This window comes from Salarias fasciatus, chromosome 15 (genome assembly GCF_902148845.1).
Source record: "Salarias fasciatus chromosome 15, fSalaFa1.1, whole genome shotgun sequence".
NCBI classification, from domain to species: Eukaryota; Metazoa; Chordata; class Actinopteri; order Blenniiformes; family Blenniidae; genus Salarias; species Salarias fasciatus.
The window spans coordinates 13,008,719-13,023,242 of NC_043759.1; the positions used below are offsets into that span (position 1 = coordinate 13,008,719).

Here is a 14,524-nt window from a genome sequence, read left to right on the forward strand (position 1 = left end):
AATTTACTAATATTCTTTTCTTAGGTTACAAGTACAGAGAAAAAAATCTGAAGTAAAAATGCAGATTCTGTTTGTTTGTTACTTGAGCAGGAAAGTATGTGTTCTGTTAAAGAGTCAAATATAAAAAAATATTTTTAACTGTTCATCATTTAGGATAAGCCTTATTTATGGTGATTGGTTTATAGGCACAAGTGTGACCAAAATAGTATGTCAGTGTGGATACAACAGCTTAATCCATTAGCACATGGTACAACTTTTATCAGAGTTAGAAATGAGTATTTTCCGAGTTTATTAAAAAACTGGCAAATATCTCACTTGATCAGTGTTAAACTCAAGTTCTGTAGATTCAGTATGGATAAATTAGCTGTGATCATTTGAGTCACATCAGCTGCTGTGATCCTTTTATTCTAACGTCTCTGGAGTTTTAAAGACGTAATGAGAGTTTTAATTATGTAAAGTGGGAAAAAAAAGGTATTTGTGTCCAAATGTAGCGAGCCAAAATTAAGTTGTCATAAGTAAACCAACAAAAAACAGACCAGAACAGATAATATACTTACTAAAATCTACAGTAGCATGAAGAACACAGCCAACGCGAGTCTGTGTCTTTCTCTGCTTTATTTAGGATCATTTTTGGTAAAAAATAAAAGCGAATTTGGCATACAGATACATTCACTTGTCACAGATAAATGTGTTTGACTGAGATATCAGTTCCACACTTTATCGACACCGTTCTCTAACAGCAGAGATCCTGTCGTGAAACTTATTAATCTTTGAATCGAGTCATGTGTGTCCTATACAATTAAAAAAAAAAAAAAAAAATCAAAAAGAGAGAACTTGAAAACATAAAACCACCTTAAGGCCCAAAAAATAAAATCTTTCCTAGATTGTGTTATAAAAAGCAAATTAGAACAAAAGCAGCTTAACTAGCATGCATGAGCAACATTTGTCAATAAGCCTCGAGTACTTTGTAGGAGGAGAACGGTTTAACAAAGTGATAATCCAGGTTTCCGCAGTGGGGACACTGCTGGACGTTGCTGTACTCGGAGAAATACTGCATCCCGACTCGAACGTCCACCACCGGCTTCCCACAGTGTTTACAGTTGAGACGAGCCTGAGGACACACAGCACGGGTTAAACCGGGGGGGTTTCCAACCAGCATATTCCATCAAAAGTTACAGTTTTCAATGCGTCTACTTCAGAAAATTGAAGTAAATGGACATTTTTCATGATGTTATGAAAAACTAAAACAAACATTTAGGTGTGATGCTCTAATTTTACTGGTCTCACACTATTGAGATCAAATTGCGCTGAACCCTGAAAAACACAAATAAAAGCTTGATTACACCTGAACACGTGCAATAAACCTCTGCTGCTGCTCTCTCTGCCAGCAGGTGGATGATTCATTTTCCAGAGGCCACATGACAAAAACAGGCCGAGAGTGGAAAGCTGAGCCATAAATCGAACTCATTTCCACTCAACATGATTTTATGATTTATTCAATCATTCACTGCTCCTGCTCTGCATCGCTCTTTCTGCGTGTTTTGTCATAACAGGAGAATCAAGCGGTGCTCGGCGCTCTCTTCGGAGACCGGCCTTCCTACCTGGCAGCACGGTGAAGCAGCCAGTATGTCGTAAGTGTACATGGTGCCCAGCTGGTGCCAGCTCCCGTCCCAGCGCGACTTGCACTTGATGCAGACGATCTTGTGGACGCCCTCTAGACAATCCACACAGATGGCATAGAGGTGCATTAACCGACCTGTTAGATGACAAACGAGGACAATTCGCAGATTACAAATATTTTCTTAAAAAGGCCAAAGAAGAAAGGTTAAGTTATTCAACTCAGGCAAAATAAGGAAGGTCGTTTTGAATGACTCCATGTGGGAAATGCACTGGAATAGTGTTTAAATTCATAATTACTATCAATCACAACTAATGAGATGATAAAAATCCTCATCAAAATGTTCAACAGTGAGTACAAAGGCAACAGAATTAGCCAATTTGAGCTGAATTTGACATCTGGATGACACCTTTCAAACACTCCTCCTCCAACGAAAAATAAAAAGGGAGAAATAAACTGAATAAATAATCCTTTCATAGTGATCCATATCAAGGACATACATATCAAAGCTTGTAGGCCAGCAGATCAAAGTGGCTTCACGCTGCTGCTGTGCTAATTCACATTCGTGCTGGACTGTGCAGAAGCCAGAAGAAAACCTTTCATGTCTGCGTGCTCGGCGCAGACCGGGCTCACGCTCGGCTCAGCTCCTCTGCACGGGGGCAAAGCCAACGCAGTTTAACACGCTTTAAAATGCAAGTGAATGCACACTCAAACAAACAAACAAAAAAAAAAACATGTTTAGGAATGATTTAAAAAGCTTTAGGGTGTATATTTTTGTCTTTACCCCAGACTGGCACTGAGATTGTGTTCAAAGCGAGCCATATATTGTTTTAGAGCAAATGTGTTCTGCTCTTTTCATAACACAGACAGATGCGAATCATGTCTGACCTTGGAGGTGACAGGGGACGTCGTATTCGATCTCATCGTGGCGCGAGGGGCTGAGGAACAGCGTCCCGTCCACCAGTGGAAACTGTTCGAACACAGGCAGCGCCCGGTGGCACAGCGCGCAGTTCACCACGTTCCTCTGACTCGCACTGAGAGTGGACAGGATGAACCTGCACACAACAACAAACACACATTGAAAACAGTGCCAAGAAAAGTCGAGGCACATTCAGATGACATGATCCTCTAAGGTATGGGAAATATGGAAGCACATTTTCTTTTGCAACTCATAAAAACACAAGAATTTTTTGATGTGTTGTATAAGAAGTCAGACTTTAATATATTTTGCTTATTCCCCTCTGTGGGAGACTTTCATTGTCTTAAAAAAAAACAACTTACAAACACACTGATGAGTCACAGTACTGATTGGCAATTTCACTGTAGTTGTTTTCAAATCACTCCTACACAAAGCATCATGCTGCTGCATCACCAGAGCACCAGGAACGGCGGTCTGCTCGAAGCAGGAGTAGGAAACGTGTGGATTGAAACTAAAAATTCAAAGATTTTCCTTGGAACGCAGATGCTTCAAGAACTGTGACAAATAATGGCAAAATCTGAATTACACAGAATAGAAGTGAGACAGGGAACAACTCATCGTGAACTTGCATCAATGCCAAGATATACAGTATTCTGATGGTCAGAGTTATAGTGATGATGCATTTCTACAGGTTACTGCGGCAGCCTCACCTGCGCAGCTCCTCCCCTTGGCCTGCCTGGGCGTCGTCCTCCATGCGGACGTGGTAGGTGTTGAGTTTGTGTCGAGGGATGTGAGTGAGGAGCTCTGAGAGGTCCAGCCTCCTCAGGAACTGCACGGGGTGGGGGTGGGCGCCGTCGCCCACGCCGCTGGAGGCGAGGCGGTGGTGAAGCGGGAGGGCGAAGGACAGCTGCAGCGGGAGGATGGACCCGGGGTCGAGGTGGGGACCGCCCGCCGTGCCGCCGGAGGCTCCCAGGGAGCAGCCCCCGCCCCTGGCGAGAGCCCCCCCGACCAGCAGATGTTTCCTCTGCGGGTCCATGTGGACGGCCGATTTGAGGAACTCTCCCAGCTGACGGGAGCCCCGCAGGGCCGCCCCTCCTCCTCCGCCCGCCGCTGCGCTGAGGGCGGATGTGGGGGAGAAGGTGAACCCGGTCGGAGGAGACTGTCCCGGGGAATCACATGGAGACTTCTGAGGGGGGCCCAGAGCGAAGGGCCCCCCTGAGGCGTGTCCTCCTGTTGCCCCTCTTTCTGTAGAGTTCTGTCGATCCATTGATTGTCTGCGAGGTAACTCCTGACTCGAAGCCCTGTGAGCTGGTTTGCCTCCTGCTGCTGCTGCTGCTGCTGCTGCTGCTCCTCCTGGTAGTTTGCTTTTCTTGGGCTCCTCAAAGAACCCCTCCGCGGCCCCCGCCGCCCCCGCTCCAGGCCCTGGCCGGCCCGCGCTCCTCTCTGATGGCTTCTTCTTGCGATCGTCCTGCATGCGCTTCACCTGGTACCAGTCGGTGTCCTTCTTCAGGTGACCCTGGCCACAGCGGCAGGAGCAGAACCTGAAGGCCAGGTCGTAGCCCTTCTTGGTCCACATGTTCTGCCGGCACTGCTTCTCGTTCCAGGACCGGGCGCGGCCGATGCAGTTGAACTGGACGAGGATGGAGCTCTCCCACTCGTAGAAGCACTGCAGATGCATCCAGTTGCCGTAAGGGCAGAGCTCGTTGTTGCAGAGCACCCGCTGGTAGTCGTCCTTCTCCAGGTCGATGGCACAGCCCAGGCTGCAGCCGAGAGGGGTGGCACACTGGACCTCTGGGAGGACAAACAGGGGAGAGGGTAGCTTTAGCGGGTATTAACATTCCGTTTCCTCCATTGTTCCAGATCAGAACATTTCAAATATCAAGTGCGTACATTAAATGACAAGCAATGATAAAATATGAACGGAGGGCTTCAGATAATAGTATTCTGTAGAAACAAAGTAAAAGCCACACTTTGTGTTTACATGGCCTTAATAGAGTTTCATTTCTTTTAAAATAATAAATTCTTCTCAATCTATACAGCACCAATCAAAGACAATCAATAGTCCTCAAAAACAATCTTTGAAACTAAAGCAATAAGGCCGTAAAGTAAGAAATACTTCAAGATGAATGACATCTAATGGCCTAATGTAAGAAAATCCAAGTATATATCCTAACATTTTCATGTAAATTGATATAAATAAAGACAAGGTAAATTAAGACAGCATCTAAGAAGCTGAATTTGGCATTAAGCTGAAATTTCAGCATTATAAAGGGGTGTTGGTTAAATTTAGTTTTTATTAAACAGACTATCTTTGTTTTTGTGATCTCTGTTTTTTTTTTAAACTTCATGAACATCACAAGTCTCCTTATTCACTAAAACCCCTAAAAGACACATTGGTGTTTCTGCTGACTGACCATTAGGAATAATACCTTTCTGTTTTAAACTTTGATGCATGTTGGACTTTAAGCAGCACAAGGGACCATTTTCCTTGTAAAACAGTTCCCCCTTCACAAACTCCATAACGACAAACACAAGATGAGGTGAAAATAAAAAAAAAGTGTCCTCGTAGCATCTATTTATGAAATCAAGTAGGCCATCCAAGCCTGTGAGCAGCTCTATTCATGTCCTGCCAATTGTCAAGTCTGGATGTGACTCAAGTTAATGTGGGCACACACAGCCTGAACCAAGAGCAGCGCATTATAATAATAATGCAGCGTACGTGTGTGTGTGTGTGTGTGTGTGTGTGTGTGTGTGTGTGTGTGTGTGTGTGTGTGTGTGTGTGTGTGTGTGTGTGTGTGTGTGTGTGTGTGTGTGTGTGTGTGTGTGTGTGTATGCGTGTGTGTGTTTCCTTTTTCCGGTATGCTCAGCAGTTTCTTCTCTCTCTTTTACTTTGTAACTCAACACAAGGTAGACAGAGAGTGGAAAAAAAACCTCGTCCATGCCCTTTAAACCATGTGTAGTGTCAGAGGCAACTGATGAAGTTTCCAAATACTTCAACTTTACAATATATTACATAAAAGAAAAGAATGACACAATTCTGATGAAACAGCATCAATAACTGTTATTTCACTTCTTCATTACTTTCATATAAACCCAAAAATAACATCACATTTTACAGACATATCTGTATTGCTCATATGTTGATGATTGGAATAATCTTTTTTTAAAATAGAAATGCTATCATTCAAACCAGGAAAGCATCACAAAGTGTCACAGCTGAGAAGCTGTAACCATTTACATTTTTAGATTTTGACTTGAAATAGACTGAAACGTGTGCACGACTTGCTTCAGGACTGTTACAATTTTAGTACCATCAAAATCGGCATTATTTATTCATAACTGAGATTATGTTTTATTATTGTTAGTGTGTCTAACCTGCCATAATACACGATTCCTAGTAGTTTAGTCAGAAACGATTCAGAACTAGATTTTTCTCAATAAAAGTTAGTTTTAATCTACGTTTGCTGAGTTCTGGATGCCAGGCAGCCCAGCCATATGAGTGATCCTGTTATTTACGTCTGATCATGGGATGAAGTTGAACTTGAGTGCGCACACAAGCGGCGAGGTGTCAGTATTACTCTCGAGGAGGAGGAAGGCCAAAGCCAACAACAGTGCGGACAAGGTGCGCTTCAGGAAACGGCAGCTGAGGCCTGCGATTCGGATCTGTCTGCTGTGGATCATTTAACGAGGTCCCGAAGAGCAGCAGAAACACAGCATGCTGCCTCCAGCACCTTTTAAGGATACTTTTGGCTGTTTATTTTTATTCACTCACGGAGGCGTAATCGGGTTTTTTTTTTTCTTTCACGTCCCCAAGAGGATTCTAGGACACCAAACTGCATTCAGAAATGTGTCAATTTGAGGGGGATTTTCCAAACACACACGAATAAAACGCACTTAAGCATGACTGAATCCGACTTATGAAACAGTAGCCGCCGCTGTCAACTTCGGCTAACCTGCTCTGGAAATCAGTGAAGAGGTTTAGCTGCTGCTCCACAATCTCCGCGCACCAAAACAAAAACAAGACAGAGCTCACTGGACAGTAAAGTTAGAACTCCTCCACTGCTTCAGATACATGCAAAATCACTTGATTTACACTAGGCCTTAAAAAAAAAAACAATCATGATCCACCATTGCAGCTCGTGATTGCCAATATTTGCTTTTGAGCGAAGTTTTGGCTGGGGTTTGTGGGAGAGGAAGAAAAAAGAGGTCAGGTCTCGAGGTTTGCAAAGTGCACGCGTGCACGTATGTCAGGACTGCACAGACAATACAAACGGCTTCCCCTCGCTAGGAAGGCAGCATCCCCAAACTTCACTCCATCCGCGTCCGCTTGCTCTCTTACCACTCGAGCGCTCGCTTCTCGGTGCAGCCGCCGCGGCCGCGCCTCCTGTTGCGGCCGCACAGGCTCCATTTTCCTGCTCATCTCCGCTACTGTTAGTGCGTTTGCTTTTCTTTCCCTTGTTGCTCTTCTGGTTGGGCATTTTACTGGATTCGGATGTCAGTGTTATTTTCGACCTCTATCAACGGCTCCTGTCAGCGCTGTCTGACATTTCTGTGGACTCCATTTCTGCAGCTGGACTCTTGGAGGGGGGCTTTTGTTTTCATTTGCCGGGGTAGGGAGGGGGGGCTTTTCTCTCAGTGTGTGGCTGCCTTCGGTCCCTGCCTGGACGGCGGGCTGCGTTTTCGTGCAGCAGGTAAAAGAAATAAGCTGCTATAACCTTTGAGAGCGAAGGCGTGCCCGTCTCTTGTTTTGATTCCTGCTCTGCTGTTTTCTTCCACCCCCTGACGTCACGCGGCCCCGCCCCCCGGCGCTGCTTGTCAGTCCGATGCTGCGTTCACGGCCGTGGGAAAGCTGGGACATTTCTGTTAATTAACCTCTTCATCAACTTTCTCTCTCACTCCACACGCGCTCCATCTTGGTTGCAGAAAAATGTATAAAGGGACGAACCACTCTCCAAAAACCATCATTCAAATTCATTTCATTTCAGTTCATTCACATTTAATACACTACATGTTAAATATACATTTTAATAGTAATTAGGTGGGTGTGTGGGTATAATGTAGGTAAACAATGCTCGATAATTGTCAGGGGAATTTGTATATTGGAGAACTGGGATCCACAGGCTATGTCATTTATTATATGAAGTCTATGCTCTGATCTAGCTTGGTCATGGTTGGAGCTGAGGAGAATCTCACCTGGCTTTGGGTGAACTGGAGGGAAACCTGTTCTTCACAGATCTGACGGTTTCTCCAACCATCCATTCTACTATTCCACTTTATGGCGTGCAGGGTCACAGAGCACTGAAGTAAATCCCAGCTACTACATGCCCTGATGGTTTCTACATGTATGATTTTAGCAGTGTTATGAGTTCATTACCCTGCACACTGTGTGTTTTATGGTTTTCTGTCTTTTCTCCTGCAGGTTCGAGCCTGGTCATGACACCTTTAATAGTAGATGATGGGGTGCCCATTGACCACCCTCTCCCCCTTCCTTTCTATTCTGTTGAATTAGTGAACAGACCTTTCTGATTTATTGAAAAGTTTGTGTGAAATCCAATGTTTCACCGCACAATGTGCATCACCACTGAATCAGAGGTGATGGTTTCAGACATATGGTGACAGCAACTGTCATGCATTGAGAAACAAGGACAACGAGGTCATGCAGTGTGTACATGCATAGAAAACAAGAAGAAACAGATGGAGACGGTAATTCTGGATGCAAAAAAGACCAAAGTCTCATTAATTATTGAGTTGGGTTGGTGAGTGAGTAGCAGTAGGTGATAGGTGTTGTGTCAGATATCCAGGACAGATATCACATAAGATAGATGGAGACATGTAGCATAATTGCAGACAATAAAGCATTTATAGGCTAAGCTACTGTATTATGCCTGGCATTAGCTGATACAAAAAATACAAGCTATCCAAGGTTGGTGCAATTAAAAAAAAAAAAAAAAAAAAAAAACACGTCCAAACAGGTTCAAGGCTTCAAGTGTAAATATTTTAATTCTCAGAATGAAGTCTACAGTGACAGAAACTTCTGCTCTTTCAGGAATGTGTTATTGCCGATACAAAAAACAGTAAGTATGCACTTGAACACATCATGCAGATATCCCACTGGTTCATAAAGTGGCTTGAGGTATTGGTAATGCGCTCTCATTGATCTCCTTGCCAGATGCCATCTTGTGATCACACATTTGTTTTGGGAAAGTCATCGGAAAGTCACTCCAGAGCGACAGCAGGATGTTTTGTGACAGCGACGCAAGCAGCACGGTCCTTCCTCACTCTCTTCTACTTTTAAATAAATCATCAAAATGACACACCATGTGTTAGTCCATCCAACTCATGTCTTTTTTTTTAATATTCATTGACAGTTTGATTCATTCACACCACTGACTCTGAATTCAAAATTTAAAGGAAATATTTCAAGTCAGTTGTAAACAACCAACACCTGAATGTAAATGCGTTAAGCGGGGTTGATGCCACAGCAGTGAGTGAATGCAACATGAGTCTTCTGAGAGGCTGCAGACCAGCCTTCTTAATGCGTGGGTGATAACGCAACCCGAGGTCCAATTCAATGAGGAATATAGAAAATAATTAAATCACGCACATGTCGATATTATGCAAATCAGTGCAGTAGGTGATGTTACATTCTGGATGGAAAAAAAAAGGAGAGCGTTAGTCCATCTGGTGCAAAAAAGATGAGATGTTCTTAACCAAATGGTGCAAACACTTAGCATGGAGGCTCCAAAGAGACTCAAATCAACCACGTTAAAGATATTTTCTTTCTTGTGAGTACAACTTCAAATACTCTCCAACAGATCAGATGAAACTGACAGAGATTTATCAGCATCTTAATTACATAAGTGTCATTTTGACTTTTCAAATTCTGATTTTGTTTATATTTATTTTTCTGTCATGACTTGCAAATTCTTATTTTTCCTCACAAAGACATTTTTGGGAATTAAAACAGAACGGAGCCGGGTATGTGACCGTTTGTTCATTTTGTCTGAATAATTAAAAAAAAACTATTACAATACACTCATGTACTATGACCTCTGTCAATACCGTTATTTCCTGCAGCCAAACATGTTTCTTTTGTCACATGATTTCATCCTAATGTTTCAAATATTGCTTTATCTGTGCTTGTACATAATTGTTTCTTGTATTCATGCTTTTAAAATTATTTTTCATGTTCTTTTCAAGATTTGGGTCTTATTGTTTGGCTATCAGTCTATCAATCCTCTTGCATGGCACTGTTCCTTATGAAAAGTGCCATTTCATTACACTGTCATCAATTTTACTGATCTAACAGTTTTTTTAAATATAGCTATTCATGTCAGTATTTATGTTCAAAGATTCATCTCAACTTCTTTGGGGCACCATACACAGCTGAAAGTGCTTCTCAAAAATATTCTAGCAAAATTAAACACCCAAAAGACGATAAGCGACGAGTTGTGATATCAGTGGTTTTGCCTGATCAGCAAGTTTCGTTGAACCTACGGTACAGAATGAATAGACATTTTAAAAAGTACTAAAACCGTAAATGCACATTGTGTGCAACTAATTTCATCAACAGGACAACTAGACACATTTTGGCTATGTTGATTTGGTCCTGAGCATCTTCACAAATTCATACTTTCCACATTTGGCAACAATCACCCTGTAATTAGACACTAATACAAATTGCACAAGGAATACATTCGCCATCAAAGATTTCTTATGAAAAGGCAATTTTTGGAGTTTGTTCATGAAAGACAATCGTGACTACATATAGAAAAACAATGGATTTAAAACTACTCAAGCATTTTGTGATGAGTAGAAAAAGAGCAAAATGCACTTGGTCTGTGATTGTAGTCAAGAGTTTCTGTGAAAAGGGCTTGTTATTAAATTTCCAAAAGCACTATTCTTATTAAAAAGTCCACAGGAGGTAGTAGGAATGGCTCATGTAAACAATAGAAGAATGTGCTGTTTGGTGATGCTGTTAATGGACGCACACTGCCCTTCACCTCACAGCTGCACAGGACTCCTATGCAGAAATATTAAGGTTAAACGACACACAAGCAAAGAGATCTTAAATCAAACTGCCTCTTCGGAGTCTAAATGGAGGATTTGCTGATTACAGCAAGAAGAGCTTCAGTTGAAATAACATCTTGTGCTCTGTGTCTTTTGCTCCTGACAGTGAAGCTGTACAGATCTGCAGCTTGTTGAGATCGACTGAAATATAGACCAAAATGTGCAATTTAATGTGTTGTACAAAAACCTTACATTCCTGATTTCGGTGTTTGTCCTATATGAGAAGCAAAATGATGCCTGTGGTGGATAAAAGCACCTGAGGAGAACGCAACACCGCTTCCAGATGCAATGTCAAAACTGAAACCCATGACGATATGGCTTGGAATGAGAAACAGGAAAACAAAGATCCTATGCTGATATGCAGAACGATTGGGTGGGTAAAGATCTATTATAGTTATTGCATTTCAGTTCCAATACTGAGCCTTGTGAATGAAGAAGGGAAAACTGAGAACAGACGCTGGGGCGTTAACAGGTTTGTGCGCAGAAGCTCCGGTACTCAAGAGGTTTGGGCGAGATCTGCAGGCGGCGCTGGGACGTCAACGCGGCCTCTCATTCCTGCAGCAGAACGATGTCGACGTTGTCGTGGACGCCCTGCAGGAGCAGCTCGCCCTCGAAGCTGATCAACTTCTTCCTCTTGGCGGCCTTCAGCGTTCCCACCAGGGCCTCGAAGATGTTGGCGCAGCGGTCGTCGTTAAACAAGACGCCGAATTTCACAGTGGTTTGACCGTCGCCATCTAGAAAATGAGGATTAGAACAAAACTGGTGAAGAAATAATATCGAACTGCAGCTTCCTTTAATGAAAGACAGCTCAAAATAATGAGAAATTAAATTAAATCATAAGTGTGAGAGGCTGAAACCCATTTTATCATTTGAATTTATATCTAGCTTTATCCTTAACCCATTTCCTTTCATCTTGATTTCCTCTTTTGAAGAACAAATAAATCACACTCCTGCTGAGACCTGCTTAAAGCTCTCTGGCGCCCCCGGTGGAGCCCAGCATCACACTTTGAAAATCACTGTGTGCAGTAATTTAGTGCTCAGAGTCAACCAGAAGCGCTGCAAATTGCTTAACTTTACTGAGAGGAGAGACATGCTGAGAGAGATTCAAATACTTTGACGACAGTGTGAGCTGGTGTCTGATATCCGACAGCAAAGTCTTAACAGCAGACTCCTCAGGTCCTGTGAGTCGGGGCCTCTCGGGACCAGACCCGTTTGAATTTAATCTGGGGAACTTGGAAGGCAGATCAACACCTCAAAGTGCTTGTCGCGTCTCTGAAATCCATCCTGAGCCGCGCCCGGACAGGCAGGTGGTACATGTCACACTACCAAAGATTTACCAGCAGAACGTTTCCTGAGCCAGCCAGCCTGCTGTCATGCTTTGATGGATAATGGCCCCAGCAGACCAAGAATGGGTGAATAATAAAAGTGAAACACCTCAAAATCAAAGCCTGGACTCACTCTTAGTACCAAGTCGCTGAATCTCCTCCACCAGCAGTTTGACCTCATGTTCGACATTCATTATTACTGAAAGACAAGAGACAAGCACATTAAGACAATAGACGATAGAAGCATTGTACTTTTTCATTATTTGTTCAATTGTGAGACGAGCAACTATTTTGTGGGGTTGGACCCTTTCAGATGTGAAGCATTTTAGGAAACAACGTTTCACAGAAACTGAATGGTTTTTGAAACAGTAATAATTTCTTATTTCAGCAAACGTTTCCACCATTCACAGGTTAGTAACTGTTTCTGGTAGCTTCTACGTTTCTTCCTTTGCACCCCAAAATAAAAAGTGGTTGACAGTCACAAATTACATGACGAAATAGTTGTGGCTAATACCGATTAATATTTTACAATTTTAAACAATCTCTTGGAAAATGTTTTAAGAGGATGTCCATTTTTGAAAAGACACACAATGACTCCAATGTATAAGCAGCTGAAGTGCTCTTAGATCATAATATGCATGCTGAATCGTTCCCTCCCCCCAAAAGAAATGTTTTAAGTCATAAAGCATTTTTTCTAGAGGGAATAAAAGCAGTAATTGTGGAGATGCTTGCTCCATTTTTGCATGGATTGCGAATAAAAGGATTTTCCTAATCAATAACGCCAGTGAATCCAAGCAATAACAGTTGGAAATCATGCAACACGTACTTAAAGGTCAATCTAGGAATTTATTAGAAGCCTCTGCCAGGCTCCATCACGAGCGCCGCACGAGCAGGGCGGACCGTCATCAATGCGGAAGTACAGATTAGCACCAGTAGCTAACTAGCTCCAAGCGCACATCCTGCTTGTAATCTGTTAATTTTAACGAAATGCAGACATCAGTTGGTGGGGTTTTATTGTCGCCAGCTCGGGGTTAGTTTGCGGGCTTTGGGTGCTGCGGGAAACAGTGCTGCGAGCTGCAGATGTGGGCTCGCCGGTAACGTTAGCTTCCAGACAAACGATCCGCTCAGAGGAGTTGTTCAAATCGCTGGAATTACCTGATTTATGATGGCAAACGCCTGAGTCAAAATCAACACAATACAGCTTCAATGCGACACTAAAACATGTATATTTACCAGGTTATTAGAGATCTTTTTAGCTTGAAATGAGAGGATGGACGACTTTCTAATCAATCCGCACCGGTGGCAAAACTTGTGTAGTTCAGGATGGCTCGGAAATTGTCATTTTAACAAGGGAGTGGTACATAGATTGTGTTAATTAAACGAATCAAAATAATCTGTTTTGCAGCATCATGAATCAGAACGAGTATGTTCTATATCAAAACATTATCTTACTTCAACGTAGTCGAGGTGAAGATGCAAGTGTTTTGTGATCGCAAGCTTTTCCATCCAGGATGGAGATATCCTACAACATTTGAACGCAACATTAGAGCTCGTCTGACTTCACAGTGACACGATGCTTTGGTTCAGGAAGGTCTGTCCCATATAGGGGCATATAACATGACATACAAGGCATTGAAGAGGTGTTTGTTAGCACTTCCTGTGAGAGGGTCATGTAACCACCTAATCATAAGGGAAAAAATCCAAATCCTACTGATCACATGATTAGAAATGTACATTAGTATATTTTTTTCTAGACTTCAGTGAATGCATTTGAATGACATACAAATTGACTAAAAGAACCAACTCTAGTCTGGTTATTATTTCATCATCTAGTTTATTTAATCTTCATTACTCGAGTTTGGTCCTAAATTAAAAATAAAATGTTCTTCATGTAATTCAGAACTGATGTAAATGCATTTAAATGTTGCTCCGCTAACCTTGATTGTAAGACAGGCTTGTACTCATTTCCTCCCACATTTTTTTTGATTAAGGTGGATGGATATCCCACTTCTCTATTATATCATTTCCTTTCATCAGTAGTGATATATCTGATTTTTCATTTCAAAAAACCAATGGTTGGTAGAACAGCAAAGAAAAGCAATTGCCAAGGTGTGAATATTTATAACCATATGTTCTTAATATTACAAAAAATATGCATGTGATTGAATACTTCCTCAATTAGTCTTTCTATGAAAAACAAACAGCCATGATTGTCAACATAAAATTATTATGTAAAATCTGAACTGAAAACTTAATTGATTTTAATCACATGATTACAACCTTCATCACCACAAGTCTAGCAATAAATACAACTTTTAAATTGGCAAAATCCCCACCACACACAGACGTCTTAAATAAAAGAATACAATAAAAATAGTATAAATGTGTCAGTCCTTTCCACACATGCACAGGTTGGCCATTTCCTTTAATCAGTCAGCAGGCTTGTCAACATTATTAGCACATTTACCTGAACATGTAGATTGTGGTGGGCCGCACTCCAGTGTACTGGTTGGCTCTCTCACCTCACAGTGACAGTATCCATGGTTTGAGTCTGGATTTTGCTTTGGGGTGCTGATTTGCAAACATTTGAAA

At 42.2% G+C, this 14,524-nt stretch overlaps 2 protein-coding genes across 3 annotated transcripts; both read right to left on the bottom strand.

Moving 5' to 3' along the window:
- Positions 1–595: 595 nt before the first annotated feature.
- heca (hdc homolog, cell cycle regulator) lies at positions 596–7,313 on the bottom strand. 2 transcript variants are annotated; one of them, XM_030110607.1, is made up of 5 exons: positions 6,877–7,313; positions 3,248–4,328; positions 2,507–2,673; positions 1,602–1,714; positions 596–1,111 (listed from the first exon to the last, which is right to left on the bottom strand). In XM_030110607.1, exons 1-5 carry the CDS (start codon positions 7,013–7,015, stop codon positions 947–949), a joined length of 1,665 nt encoding a protein of 554 aa, XP_029966467.1. In that variant the 5' UTR covers positions 7,016–7,313; the 3' UTR covers positions 596–946. The 2 variants fall into 2 exon arrangements, with proteins under 2 accessions (XP_029966467.1, XP_029966466.1); XM_030110606.1 differs by having other exon boundaries at positions 1,602–1,756.
- Positions 7,314–10,001: 2,688 nt separating this feature from the next.
- Positions 10,002–13,259, bottom strand: abracl (ABRA C-terminal like). Its single transcript, XM_030110753.1, has 3 exons — positions 13,166–13,259; positions 12,066–12,131; positions 10,002–11,341 (listed from the first exon to the last, which is right to left on the bottom strand). The coding sequence occupies exons 2-3, from the start codon at positions 12,124–12,126 to the stop codon at positions 11,157–11,159; spliced, it is 246 nt and encodes an 81-aa protein (XP_029966613.1). The 5' UTR covers positions 12,127–12,131; positions 13,166–13,259; the 3' UTR covers positions 10,002–11,156.
- Positions 13,260–14,524: the final 1,265 nt, after the last annotated feature.